Below are 15,000 nucleotides of genomic sequence, written 5' to 3'. Positions count from 1 at the left end.
ATTTGTATGTCCCCCTGTAATTCAGTTCACTTACAGCGGATCACACACTGCTTTCATCTAACATTACATTTACTTTTTGCTTTTCATGCTTGTTAAACCTTACTTAGTTCTGTTAGCATTGAAGGTGGGGTAGGTAAGTTTGAGAAACCGGCTCGAGATACACTTGTTGTTATATTCCATGGAATGCTCTTAACATCCCGATAGCAATGAATATCTGAAGTGCTTTGACAAAAAATACATAAAAACATTAATCTGTGGAAGCCGTGGCGCTGTACAAAGCACGACCAATCATCTGAGCGGGCCCGGCTAAAGTAACTGGATGGCCTACCTGCCTGTCAGCCTTCCATCTGTGCACAAACTGATCTCGTGCCCTCATTGGTCAGGTGCGCGTTCATGTGTGTTGGAGGAGGGGCTCTGTGAGGAAGGGGAAGATTGTTTCCGGCTGTGTATTTTCAAATTCTCGCGCACTCGAGCTGGTTTCTCCAAAATGACCTACCCCACCTGGCTTTAACCAGGAAAACAATGTTAACTCATACCAACTTCTACTCTAGATCTGTCCTGTTTGTGCAGGAAATATGTAGTAGTTCTTCTTTAAAATTATTAAGGTTTCTAAAGTAGGACATTTCCTTCCGGATGTTTATTATGTTAGATCTGCAGGACTACAGAGGTAAAGAGGAGGAGGCTCATGTAATCTGTTTGTCTAGGACACAGAGCTTTGTGTCTTCGCTTCTTCCCTCTCTCAGGGTTTAGTGTCTGTCTTCAGCCAGCACAGAAAAACAACAGCTGAACGTAAAACTGTTTGGTGTGACGGTGCAGTAAAAACAACAGAGAGCTGCCAATACTACCGGGAGCGTCTGCTCTGAGAACAATTCCACATCTATTGCATATATTTTACATCTTGCAGCAAATATAGTGGTGCAGGGAAGTTGTATTTCTGTTCTGGGCCCTGAAGGCAGCATCTCCCTCCTTGGATTATTGCAGAAAATAATCTCAACGTTTGCTATAAAGGAAATACACGCATGACTTCACGTTTCTGACGACTTTTTACTTTGACTTCTTACATGTTGAACTCAAATACCTGTACTTTCTACTTCTTACATGTTGAACACAAATACCTGTACTTTCTACTTCTTACATGTTGAACACAAATACCTGTACTTTCTACTTCTTACATTTTGAACTCAAATACCTGTACTTTCTACTTCTTACATGTTGAACACAAATACCTGTACTTTCTACTTCTTACATTTTGAACTCAAATACCTGTACTTTCTACTTCTTACATGTTGAACACAAATACCTGTACTTTCTACTTCTTACATGTTGAACACAAATACCTGTACTTTCTACTTCTTACATTTTGAACTCAAATACCTGTACTTTCTACTTCTTACATGTTGAACACAAATACCTGTACTTTCTACTTCTTACATGTTGAACTCAAATACCTGAACTTTCTACTTCTCACATGTTGAACTCAAATACCTGAACTTTCTACTTCTTACATGTTGAACTCAAATACCTGAACTTTCTACTTCTTACATGTTGAACCCAAACACCTGTACTTTCTACTTCTTACATGTTGAACACAAATACCTGTACTTTCTACTTCTTACATGTTGAACACAAATACTTGTACTTTCTACTTCTTACACTTTGAACTCAAATACCTGAACTTTCTACTTCTTACATGTTGAACTCAAATACCTGTACTTTCTACTTCTTACATGTTGAACTCAAATACCTGTACTTTCTACTTCTTACATGTTGAACTCAAATACCTGTACTTTCTACTTCTTACATGTTGAACTCAAATACCTGTACTTTCTACTTCTTACATGTTGAACACAAATACCTGTACTTTCTACTTCTTACATGTTGAACACAAATACCTGTACTTTCTACTTCTTACATGTTGAACACAAATACCTGTACTTTCTACTTCTTACATTTTGAACTCAAATACCTGAACTTTCTACTTCTTACATGTTGAACTCAAATACCTGAACTTTCTACTTCTCACATGTTGAACTCAAATACCTGAACTTTCTACTTCTTACATGTTGAACTCAAATACCTGAACTTTCTACTTCTTACATGTTGAACCCAAACACCTGTACTTTCTACTTCTTACATGTTGAACACAAATACCTGTACTTTCTACTTCTTACATGTTGAACACAAATACTTGTACTTTCTACTTCTTACACTTTGAACTCAAATACCTGAACTTTCTACTTCTTACATGTTGAACTCAAATACCTGTACTTTCTACTTCTTACATGTTGAACTCAAATACCTGTACTTTCTACTTCTTACATGTTGAACTCAAATACCTGTACTTTCTACTTCTTACATGTTGAACTCAAATACCTGTACTTTCTACTTCTTACATGTTGAACTCAAATACCTGTACTTTCTACTTCTTACATGTTGAACTCAAATACCTGTACTTTCTACTTCTTACATGTTGAACACAAATACCTGTACTTTCTACTTCTTACATTTTGAACTCAAATACCTGTACTTTCTACTTCTTACATGTTGAACACAAATACCTGTACTTTCTACTTCTTACATTTTGAACTCAAATACCTGTACTTTCTACTTCTTACATGTTGAACACAAATACCTGTACTTTCTACTTCTTACATTTTGAACTCAAATACCTGAACTTTCTACTTCTTACATGTTGAACTCAAATACCTGAACTTTCTACTTCTCACATGTTGAACTCAAATACCTGAACTTTCTACTTCTTACATGTTGAACTCAAATACCTGAACTTTCTACTTCTTACATGTTGAACCCAAACACCTGTACTTTCTACTTCTTACATGTTGAACACAAATACCTGTACTTTCTACTTCTTACATGTTGAACACAAATACTTGTACTTTCTACTTCTTACACTTTGAACTCAAATACCTGTACTTTCTACTTCTTACATGTTGAACTCAAATACCTGTACTTTCTACTTCTTACATGTTGAACTCAAATACCTGTACTTTCTACTTCTTACATGTTGAACTCAAATACCTGTACTTTCTACTTCTTACATGTTGAACTCAAATACCTGTACTTTCTACTTCTTACATGTTGAACTCAAATACCTGAACTTTCTACTTCTTACATGTTGAACCCAAACACCTGTACTTTCTACTTCTTACATGTTGAACCCAAACACCTGCACTTTTTACTTCTTACATGTTGAACTCAAATACCTGTACTTTCTACTTCTTACATGTTGAACTCAAATACCTGTACTTTCTACTTCTTACATGTTGAACTCAAATACCTGAACTTTCTACTTCTTACATGTTGAACTCAAATACCTGAACTTTCTACTTCTTACATGTTGAACTCAAATACCTGTACTTTCTACTTCTTACATGTTGAACTCAAATACCTGTACTTTCTACTTCTTACATGTTGAACTCAAATACCTGTACTTTCTACTTCTTACATGTTGAACTCAAATACCTGTACTTTCTACTTCTCACATGTTGAACTCAAATACCTGTACTTTCTACTTCTTACATGTTGAACTCAAATACCTGTACTTTCTACTTCTTACATGTTGAACTCAAATACCTGTACTTTCTACTTCTTACATGTTGAACTCAAATACCTGAACTTTCTACTTCTTACATGTTGAACTCAAATACCTGAACTTTCTACTTCTTACATGTTGAACCCAAACACCTGTACTTTCTACTTCTTACATGTTGAACTCAAATACCTGTACTTTCTACTTCTTACATGTTGAACTCAAATACCTGTACTTTCTACTTCTTACATGTTGAACTCAAATACCTGTACTTTCTACTTCTTACATGTTGAACTCAAATACCTGTACTTTCTACTTCTTACATGTTGAACTCAAATACCTGTACTTTCTACTTCTCACATGTTGAACTCAAATACCTGTACTTTCTACTTCTTACATGTTGAACTCAAATACCTGTACTTTCTACTTCTTACATGTTGAACTCAAATACCTGTACTTTCTACTTCTTACATGTTGAACTCAAATACCTGTACTTTCTACTTCTCACATGTTGAACTCAAATACCTGTACTTTCTACTTCTTACATGTTGAACTCAAATACCTGTACTTTCTACTTCTTACATGTTGAACTCAAATACCTGTACTTTCTACTTCTTACATGTTGAACTCAAATACCTGTACTTTCTACTTCTTACATGTTGAACTCAAATACCTGAACTTTCTACTTCTTACATGTTGAACTCAAATACCTGAACTTTCTACTTCTTACATGTTGAACCCAAACACCTGTACTTTCTACTTCTTACATGTTGAACTCAAATACCTGTACTTTCTACTTCTTACATGTTGAACTCAAATACCTGTACTTTCTACTTCTTACATGTTGAACTCAAATACCTGTACTTTCTACTTCTTACATGTTGAACTCAAATACCTGTACTTTCTACTTCTTACATGTTGAACTCAAATACCTGTACTTTCTACTTCTCACATGTTGAACTCAAATACCTGTACTTTCTACTTCTTACATGTTGAACTCAAATACCTGTACTTTCTACTTCTTACATGTTGAACTCAAATACCTGTACTTTCTACTTCTTACATGTTGAACTCAAATACCTGTACTTTCTACTTCTCACATGTTGAACTCAAATACCTGTACTTTCTACTTCTTACATGTTGAACTCAAATACCTGTACTTTCTACTTCTTACATGTTGAACACAAATACCTGTACTTTCTACTTCTCTCATTTTCCAAACATCCTGGTTCCTTTAGTCTGAATGTGTGTTTGGTGGCGTGATCATTATTATTTAGAGTCATTGCGTGCCTATTGATTTGAAGACGATCCGTGTATCCATCATTTCCTGCTCTTCTCTAAAGAAGAGGGACCAATGGAAACGTTGTCATGTTGCCGTTGGTCACCATGGAAACAGTCATTAGCTAACAATGACATTATTGTTCTATTCATATAAAGGGAGGTCAGGTACTCTTTAAAACAGCTGCTAGTTATGGGTACTTTTTACTGAAGTACATTTCAAAGCCTTTTTACTTTGACTTGAGTAAAGAAGTTTAGTCAGTACTTCTACTTTCACCAGAGTATTTTTAAACACGAGTATCTGTACTTCTACTTTCACCAGTATCTGTACTTCTACTTGAGGATCTGGATCTGGATTAATACTGAGCAGAACCCAGAGGTATCACGCTCAGTGGGGGATGGAAGATCCCCGCTAAATGTCTCTAAAAATTTGCGGGAAGCACTCCACGGTTTCTGTGATGACAGCTTCTCCTGGTAGCAAGTTCCACTCTCTGATTGTTCTCGGAAAGAAGGAGTGTTTAAGAGTGGCACTAGTTGCGAAAATTCGCTCGAAGTTCAAAGAGTTGGCTTTGCGGGTTGCACTTCTTCTAACTGGCTCTACTTGAGGAAAGGATGTGTTCTTCTACTTGAGGAAAGGATGTGTACTTCTACTTGAGGAAAGGATGTGTACTTTTGCCCTCTCTGGTGGGGACCGTGTTTCCTTCGTCTTAGTGTGATCTGCGAGATCTAAGTCCGTCCAAACGAGATCTCTCCAGCAATTGTTCTCTTGCTATTGATTGAACAGATGTCTCCCAGCAACAGATACATTAAGAAGGTTAAAATAGATGTAGATAATATTAAATATTAAGATAAGATAAGATTGAACTTTATTTATCCCCTTGGGGAAATCCAGGCGTTTAGTAGCAACAGGATGAAGTGAGGAAGTAACTGTTACTGTAACGGTTCTATAGTCAGTTGTCAGTGAGCTAACAGCTGCTAAATGAAACACTCTTTTTACACCCAGTGTGTTAATGACAACTAGGAAGTGTTGCTTCAAATGTGACAATTTAAAATCATCTCCAAGTGACGTAAATAAACCCCGTAGTGACACATAAACTGGGAATGAGCTTCTTAATGACAGTCTTCTTTGTACATTAACGTTTTCACTGATCTCATTTCGGGTAAAACAAGAGAACAAAGCTCAAAGTGATATTAATATCTGATCTTGTTTAGTGTCTCCTGGACGTGTGTGAGGATAAACAGGAAGTATAATTAACATTGTATTAAACGTGAGCTGCCGATGCAACAACCTGTTTAGCACTTCCTGTTTCATTAAACCTTTACAGCTTCTGATGCTCGTTCATTAGCGAGAGGTTAACGTACCGGAGGACTTCTCATTTCAGACGGAGGACTTTATAAGACGTACGGACACATTTGACCTCTGTGCAGACACAAGCACCTTCCTCATGTTACGCCCAGGGCTAGGGGAACCTAGGCGCGGCACAACATTTGCACTCTCCCCACTCTCCCCACTCCCAAGAACACGGACACCGAGTCAGAGGATGCGTTTGGTAAATGTAATTACCAAAAGATTATTACAAACAGGAGTAACAAAACCATAAAACAAAACAAACCTTTAAACACAAAAATCTTACCTAACGAAAGAGAAAATAAACATACAGGCTTCCAACCTACTCTACTGTAAAAACAGGAGAAAACGAATATTCAAAAGAAAAGGGTTTTGCACTCCTAAGAAAAAAGTAAAGCGTGTCTACAAAGACAGGTTCATTAGCTTTCCTTTCAACAGTCTCACGACACAAGAGAAGGACCGGTATACGGTATAAATAAGTATTAGCGGTATTAGCACAACAGGACAGACATCGTAAAGCAAATTTGTGTTGGGAGAAGGAGAAGTCAAGTCAGAGAGAGCGGCCGAGGAACTGCACTGCTGCCGCTTAATATCCTCCCGTCTCCCCAGGTGGACCAATCAGCATGCAGGAGGTAGCTAATCAGCTAACGGGCACCACCTGCTTGCTCACACACACACACACACACACACACACACACACACACACACACACACACACACACACACACACACACACACACACACACACACACACACACACACACAGAGACACACACACACACACACACACACACACACACACACACACACACACACACACACACACACACACACACACACACACACACACACACACACACACACACACACACACACACACACACACACACACACACACACACACACACACACACAGACACACACACACACACACACACACACACAGACACACACAGACACAGACACACACACACACACACACACACACACCCCCACACACACACACACACACACACACACACACACACACACACACACACACAGACACACACACACAGACACACAGACACACAGACACACAGACACACACACACACACACACAGACACACACACACACACACACACACACACACACACACACACACACACACACACACAGACACACACACACAGACACACACACACACACACACACACACACACACACACACACACACACACACACACAGACACACACACACACACACACACACACACACACACACACACACACACACACACAGACACACACACACACACACACAGACACAGACACACACACACACACAGACACACACACACACACACACACACACACACACACACACACACAGACACACAGACACACACACACACACACACACACAGACACACACACACACAGACACACACACACACACAGACACAGACACAGACACACACACACACACACACACACAGACACACACACACACACACACAGACACACACACACACACACACACACACACACAGACACAGACACACACACACACACAGACACACACACACACACACAGACACACACACACGCACACACACACAGACACAGACACACACACACACACACACACACACACACACACACAGACACAGACACACACACACACACACACACAGACACACACACACACACACACACACACACACACACACAGACACCCACGTACACCCACGTACACACACACACACACACACACACACACACACACACACACACACACACACACACACACACTCACAGACACAGGAGGAGGGCAGCTCGTTACATTCATGAAGACAAGTTTTTTGGTGCTCCTTGAACATTTTCATTCAAAACAGCATGAAATTAAAAGTAATTTAGCTTCAGAGCTAGTTCAGCGCTGTGAGCAAACAAATCACCAGCAGATCCTGTGAAACATCCTCATTTCTGAATCCAATGTTTTAAAAGCGGTTAAAGTGAGAAAGTGTCGTGTGAATCTTAATCTCTTATCATTTGTGTTTTGGAGTTCTGGTTCTGTGTTTCTAGAGTCAACACTTGGAGGACAAGCATTGAGAAAGAAAACAAAACCGTTTAAACTCAACATTTCTCTCTCTCAAGACTCAATGACCTCTCTCTTCTAACATACGAAGAAAACGACTTGAGGGAAACGACAAAAAGAGACTCAACAAAAATACATTTTAGTGTAAATGTGAATAACTGTAATGTACTTTATATATTATACCGTGTTTTCCTTGCAGATAACCTCGTAGATATTCTGTGAACTAAAGATTTGTATGTGAGCCCTGTGCTGCCAGGAACAAAACTCTGGAGAAACACAACAATTATTTACAGTTTTTTAGACAAAAATGTACAAAAAGGTAATAGTTTTAGTCTGGAAAACATGTGGGTTATGGACACATTCTCTCCATGCTAAATATGGCTCAACAGACGGCCCATACATTTAAAATGCACACTCCAAATCACAAAGAAACTCCTGGAAAGTGTTGACTTTAACTTTGAAAGGCAAGACACACACAGAACAAAGTGGATTCAAGACATGACGAGTTGTAACGTGAGAGGAAGACACATTTGAAGAGGGTTTGTTTTGTCAGGATGAAGTTTGCAGAGAGCAGAGTCTGACAGAGAAGCAGGAAAACACTTTATTTTGAAAATCATTTGAGTGTAAAGAGCAGGAGAGCAACACAAAAGGTGCTGAAGTGTAAAAAATATACAGAATGAAAACAGAGCGAGTCCATCAGCCGTCAGTGAAATGGATTTCTTGACTTTATATTGAGCTTAAAAATAGAAATACCACCATAAAGAAATATCAAACACTCAACGAGCTGCAGATGGTGTCTGTTTTTAAATGTTCTTTTAATATAATTGAATGCATGTATTTATTTGTTATTGTTCCACTGGTTATTGTGTTAAAAGCAAAATAAAAACAAAGCCATCAGCTGTCAGTCGGTCAGATTTACTGCTTCGTATTCAGAATAAAAACATAGATATAAAAACCATAAAGTAATCTTTAAACACAAAGTGATGAAGTGCAGATGGTGTCGGGGGGGAAGTGGTTCAAACGCCTGATTCTGCTGAACACACCTGTACTCTACTGCCACCTGCTGGAGACAAAGACTACAGGCAGGAGGAGGGAGGCTCACCTGTGTAACCTGGAACACACACACACACACACACACACACACACACACACACACACACACACACACACACACACACACACAGCATGGGACCACTTTATTTTATTTTGAAAGGTGGCCATAAACAGTTTAGAGGTTTGAGACACAGTTCATGTAATTCGTCATCTGGCAGACCATTCTTCGGCCACATGTTCACAGGTTATCAGCGGTTATATTCAGACTTCAGTTTGGACAAATAAAGTGTCGTCAACTTTACAAATCTGCTGACCCGATTTCCATCTGAAGGCAGATCATTGAAGAACACGTTTTACTTTCAGAAGCTTTGAAACATTTAGTTTTCTTGTTTTGTACCAGCTTATTCGAATTCAATGTATTCAGTGAATTCAAGAGTTAACCTTGCCTTTCAACATCTCAAAAACATGAAAGTGTATTCTGGATTATTTCTAAATGTTTGATTTTGCCGCCCTCTGGTGAACACGTCATAGTGTGTGTGTTTAAGTCCTTTTATGCATTTTGGACCAGTAATGCTTTACGCTCTTGCATTTTCTATGTATTTATATTTGGTTATTCTCTGTACTCTAAATCTGTGTGACAGCATAAGAAAAACGATGTAATAAACATACAAATAAATCACCAAAAAAGAAAAAGGTTTGGCCAATTAAGATCCAATATGGTGACTTTTAGATAATTAGTAATTTGGTGAGAGCTATTATTCTCGCTTTGGGGGTAAGAGGTCCATCACTAACGAGTCCCCAATCGTGACAAATTGGCGAGGTGACACAGTGTGACAACCCTGCACTCTGAAACACAACCCACACACACACACACACACACACACACACACACACACACACACACACACACACACACACACACACACACACACACACACACACACACACACAGCATTTGACCACTTTATTTTATTTTGAAAGCTGGCTGTAAACAGTTTAGAGATTTGAGATACAGTTCATGTAATTTGAAATAAAAACAAACAAACAAATGCATTTCTTTTAGTCTCAGTTTTATTTGTTATTACATTTCAGATACAGCAGCTCTGCTTCGTATCAAAACAAAGAGTTTAAATAAAGAAATGGACGGCCCCGAGCCGGACACTCTGATACAGGTGCAGGCTGGGAAATAACACCTTTGTACCATGATAGTTCATACCATAATAACATCTGACAATATAAAGGAAAGGTCTGTTTTTATACAACTCAGAAACCTTCTTGTTCTCAACTACAAAACCTATTGGTATATGAATCAACCTCTGGCTAGTGTTAGCTTAGCTTCGTTAACGTTGTGCTGATTCTCCAGTTTAGGAAGACAACATATCTTATAATTAAGATTCTGCGATGTCCAAATTGTGTTATATAAACAGACGTCTCATTTTAAGACAAATCCTAGTGGCATAGTTAGTAACATTTTGACCCTGCTAACAGAAGGTTGCCCCGCTGCTTAAATACACAACATCTCTTTTTAAACAACAGATAGAAAAGTCTGACGCTCATCTATAGCAGTGTCTTCCTGTTGGCCTGTACAGAAATATCAATTAAGTTACTTACATAACGAGGGACGAACCAATAAGGTGACACAGAGGGATAAAAGGGTGTCATCAATGTACAAAATCACACAACGGGACAGCATATACAAAAGAAACCCTCAAATGTAAAGCTCATACAGTACATCCAAATCTGCATTAACATGCGCTGTTTGTAAACACCGTTACATGTAATGACATTATTGCTCGACATTCAGTTATGGATAGAGTTCTTCGTTTGCCAGATTTGGATTCGACCTGGAGAAAACCGAAATAAGTTAACGAAAGATGGAGGGAATATATTTATCTCAAAACACTCAAATGTGCACACACACACACACACACACACACACACACACACACACACACACACACACACACACACACACACACACACACACACACTGTTTAGTGCAACACACACATATACCCCCCAGTGTAATACTTTACTGTGCATAGTTTCCTTTAAAGCGTTGTCCATATTTCTCAATACTCAATATTGCCTTCATTAAGCTGGTTGAAGTTACCTTGGTTGCTGATTGGATAATGGTTGCACAACCCAAAAGAAACATTGTGACATCACAAAGGGACCAAAATCTGATCAGCTCATTTTCCGACGGAGATGGACCAGGACAAAAAGAGAGGGGGTCTTTGTTCCGGAGACTTTCACTCGTGTTTGTGTAGAAAATACATGAAGAAGTGGATTTTAAATAATAGGGGACCTTTAAATCTTGGAGCAATCCAAATAAAGAGTTATATTGATGTTCAATCTGCCACTTTAAATATTAAGGAAGTGTAGTTATTTTTGATATAAATGACATCACCCAGCTGTAATTGTCCGTTTAATTGCCAGGACTGGATGAAATGAAGTCATATATTTGCAAGTTAAACCTTAAGATCTTCATAAATAAACCTGTAGTCCACGGACAGGAAGTCAGACACAGAAATCTTTTTGGTTTGGCCTTTCAAATACATTTTCTTTGAAAAAAAAAACATATGGATGATTAAAATGCTTAAAAAGATAAATGAAGAGTCTTACTTAAATATTATAATCCTCCTAATTATCTTAATGTTGAAGTCTTAGCTGCAAGTTTAGCATTAATAAAAAAGAAAACGGTCAAAATGTCAACTTTCTTAGATTTAAAAAAAAAAAAGTACCTGCTTTTGTTGACATAATTAGATGTAATGGGGAATTCAAACACTTACACTTCTTACAGTAAATGTCATTAAATCTTAATTGCTGCAGACAAACTGACAGAAGAAATAATGATAACAAACTGCAGTTCCCCGTCAGGCCAGCAGGTGGTGCTACATGCTAACTGCTACATTAAAATGAGCTTCTCTGTGTGGGGATGCTGTCTGCTGGTCTGGTCAGATGTGACTCATAATCACATATTTCTGCTGCTACGTTTTATATTATATCTGTAAGATGTAGCATCAGTAGGGCTGCTGCTTCTGGAAGTCTATATCATAATTTTTAGATAAAGTTTCTGAACACATTACCTCAAGGACTACACTACCCATAATGCTCAGCGGTGAGTGCTGTGGAGAAGGCTCCAGCCAAGGACTTTAAGTCAAAATTAAATCTTATTTTCCGAATGTGTTCTCATCCTTTAAGGTTCATATGTCTGCAGGTGTCTTTTGGATCTCTCTGCTGGTAGTTTCTCAACATGTGCTTATTTATTTATTGTCGTCTTTTGTTGTTGTTTAGAATCAGTTCATGTTTGCTGGTTCGACTCCCGGATGAAAGGCCTATTTGTTGGACGTCATCTGACTTTTCCTGTAACAGAAAATGCTTAGCGCCCTTTATTTCTTTGACAAAGTTCCTGAAAGATCACAACAACGATAAGAATCAGTTGACACCAAAAGCTAACTACATGCTAATCAAACATCGAGTAAAACGGCCGGAGAAGAGACACAAAAGTGACGTTTGGTGTCTTGTTTACAATATTGTCAATCTGCATTACCCTGAGTGATGCGTTCACTGACATCAAGTGAAGAAAACAGACGATATGCAGCAAATCCCCAAAATCTGAACAAAAAGTGGACATTTCACTCTGAGGTCGACGCTGTTTTGAGGAATGGCACAACTAACCTTGTTGATATAATAACGCAGTGGCTGTTAGTTGTAAATAATATAGATACATATTGATTATGGTGCTTTGAAATACTTTCTTTGTTCCCCATGGTCACAGAGACTTGAAGAGTACTGTGGGATTTGAATACATTTCTGAGTGATAACATTTAGTTTTTTGTTTTGTACTTATGGTCTCATAACTATTTGTACATCCAAGTGACATCCCTGTAGCCTATATGCTGATAGCTTCGGTTGTTGTGAATACAAACATGTATATTAATTGATTGTGCAGCACAGGGTTCATGTTTTAAAATGCATTTCTACAAAAACAAAGCCCAGGCGAGGCTAACGTGTGAAAAAGGGGCTTAGACCTCAGAGGGTTAATGACAGAAACAAATCAAGTCGGCCTCACGGACGATTTGAAAAGAATGCTTTCAGAAAAAAATATATTTTATATCAAGATTTCTTTGTCTTTTGCTCATCTTTCAGCTTTTTAGTTTCCACATGTTTCAGAGTATTGTCTTTAGCTGTGATAAACACACATTACTTCTAGTCAAAGGGAGATGATAGCCTTATACTTCATCTTTGATGCAGTGGCTCTATATTTACTTTACAACATTTCTTAAACCCTATTGTTTAAGATCTAGAAGTTAACTCAAAGTTTCCAAAGACAGCAAACCTGTATTTTTTTATTTTGAGAAACGTGTCTTAAACATTTTTTATAAATACTAGTGCAGCCTTAAGGACATAAGAGATGTAACAACAAAAAGCTCACCATTGCAGACTTTGTTTACCAGAACCTTTGAGATTTAAAAGCAGAGGAAGCTTTTATAAAAACCCTGAGGAGCTCCGAGTACAAGCCGCTCCTTCACGAGATGTAAAAGTGATTTTGGTGCGAGTGACGCTCAGACGTGAGCTTTGAAAAGAGGTGGCGCTCAGACGTGAGGTTTGAAAAGAGGTGACGCTCAGACGTGAGGTTTGAAAAGAGGTGACGAACAGACGTGAGGTTTGAAAAGAGGTGACGCTCAGACGTGAGGTTTGAAAAGAGGTGACGAACAGAGAAAACTAAAGAAGTCAGAGGAGATCCAGATCCTGCGTCTACAGAGCGCCGTTGTCTGACCATCAGCGTCTTTTTTCAATCGTTCCCACAAAGAGAAAGCACGATGAACCCAGCGACTTCTTTCCGAGGCCTCCATCGTTTTTGTCCGAACGTTTCAAGTATAAAATATTTAAACTTTAAGAAAAGCACCGGTGACATCACTGCAGACTTTTCCGTTCTTTTGGACGGAAACTATAAAAAAAAAGACAGAAAAGTCGATTTCTTTGAGCCAAACATTCCCTCCTGGTTTCCTAGTTCCCTTCCTGGTTTCCTTCCTTGATTCCTTCGTTGTCACCTTCCTGGTTCCCTTCCTGGTTCCCTTCCTGGTTTCCTAGTTCCCTTCCTGGTTTCCTTCCTGGTTTCCTTCCTTGATTCCTTCGTTGTCACCTTCCTGGTTTCCTTCCTGGTTTCCTTCCTGGTTTCCTTCCTGGTATCCTTCCTGGTTTCCTTCCTGGTATCCTTCCTGGTTCCCTTCCTGGTTTCCTTCCTGGTATCCTTACTGGTTTCCTTCGTTGTCACCGTCCTGGTTTCCTTCCTGGTTTCCTTCCTTGATTCCTCCCCGATTTCCTTGTTTCCCCCCTGGTTTCCTCACTTGATTCCTCCCCGGTTTCCTTGTTTCCTCCTGGTTTCCTCCCTGGTTTCCTCCCTTGTTTCCTCCCTAGTTGCCTCGCTCTCTCAGAGGTCACTGTGGTGCATGTTGAGCTCCATGTTGAGCTCCATGTCTCCTCCGAACAGTTCCCGGTACAGCGGAGGAAAGTGAGTCCTCACGATGTCGGGGTAAACGGCTCTGAACGCCGACAAGTTTTCAGAGTGACGACTGCACAGCGAACGCAACGCTGACACCTTACATCTGAGCTGAGGAGAGGAGGCAAGGAGGCAAGGAGGGGTGAGAAGGTGATGGAAGAAGAGAAGAAACAAGAGAGGAGTCAA

General features: G+C 39.1%; 1 protein-coding gene across 1 annotated transcript in view; it reads right to left on the bottom strand.

The window, feature by feature from the left end:
• Positions 1-14,458: 14,458 nt before the first annotated feature.
• Positions 14,459-15,000, bottom strand: part of LOC307027950 (nuclear receptor ROR-alpha A-like) — a 20,220-nt gene continuing 19,678 nt past the window's right edge. Inside the window, exon 8 of the mRNA XM_079662644.1 lies at positions 14,459-14,925. Coding sequence (XP_079518770.1) covers positions 14,746-14,925 — 180 coding nt within the window. The 3' untranslated portion in view covers positions 14,459-14,745. The remainder of the gene's footprint in view (positions 14,926-15,000) is intronic.

This window comes from Notothenia rossii (assembly GCF_949606895.1).
Source record: "Notothenia rossii genome assembly, chromosome: 2".
Lineage (NCBI taxonomy): Eukaryota > Metazoa > Chordata > Actinopteri > Perciformes > Nototheniidae > Notothenia > Notothenia rossii.
Note: the sequence above shows the minus strand (reverse complement) of the source record. Positions and strands in the feature narration are given on the sequence as shown.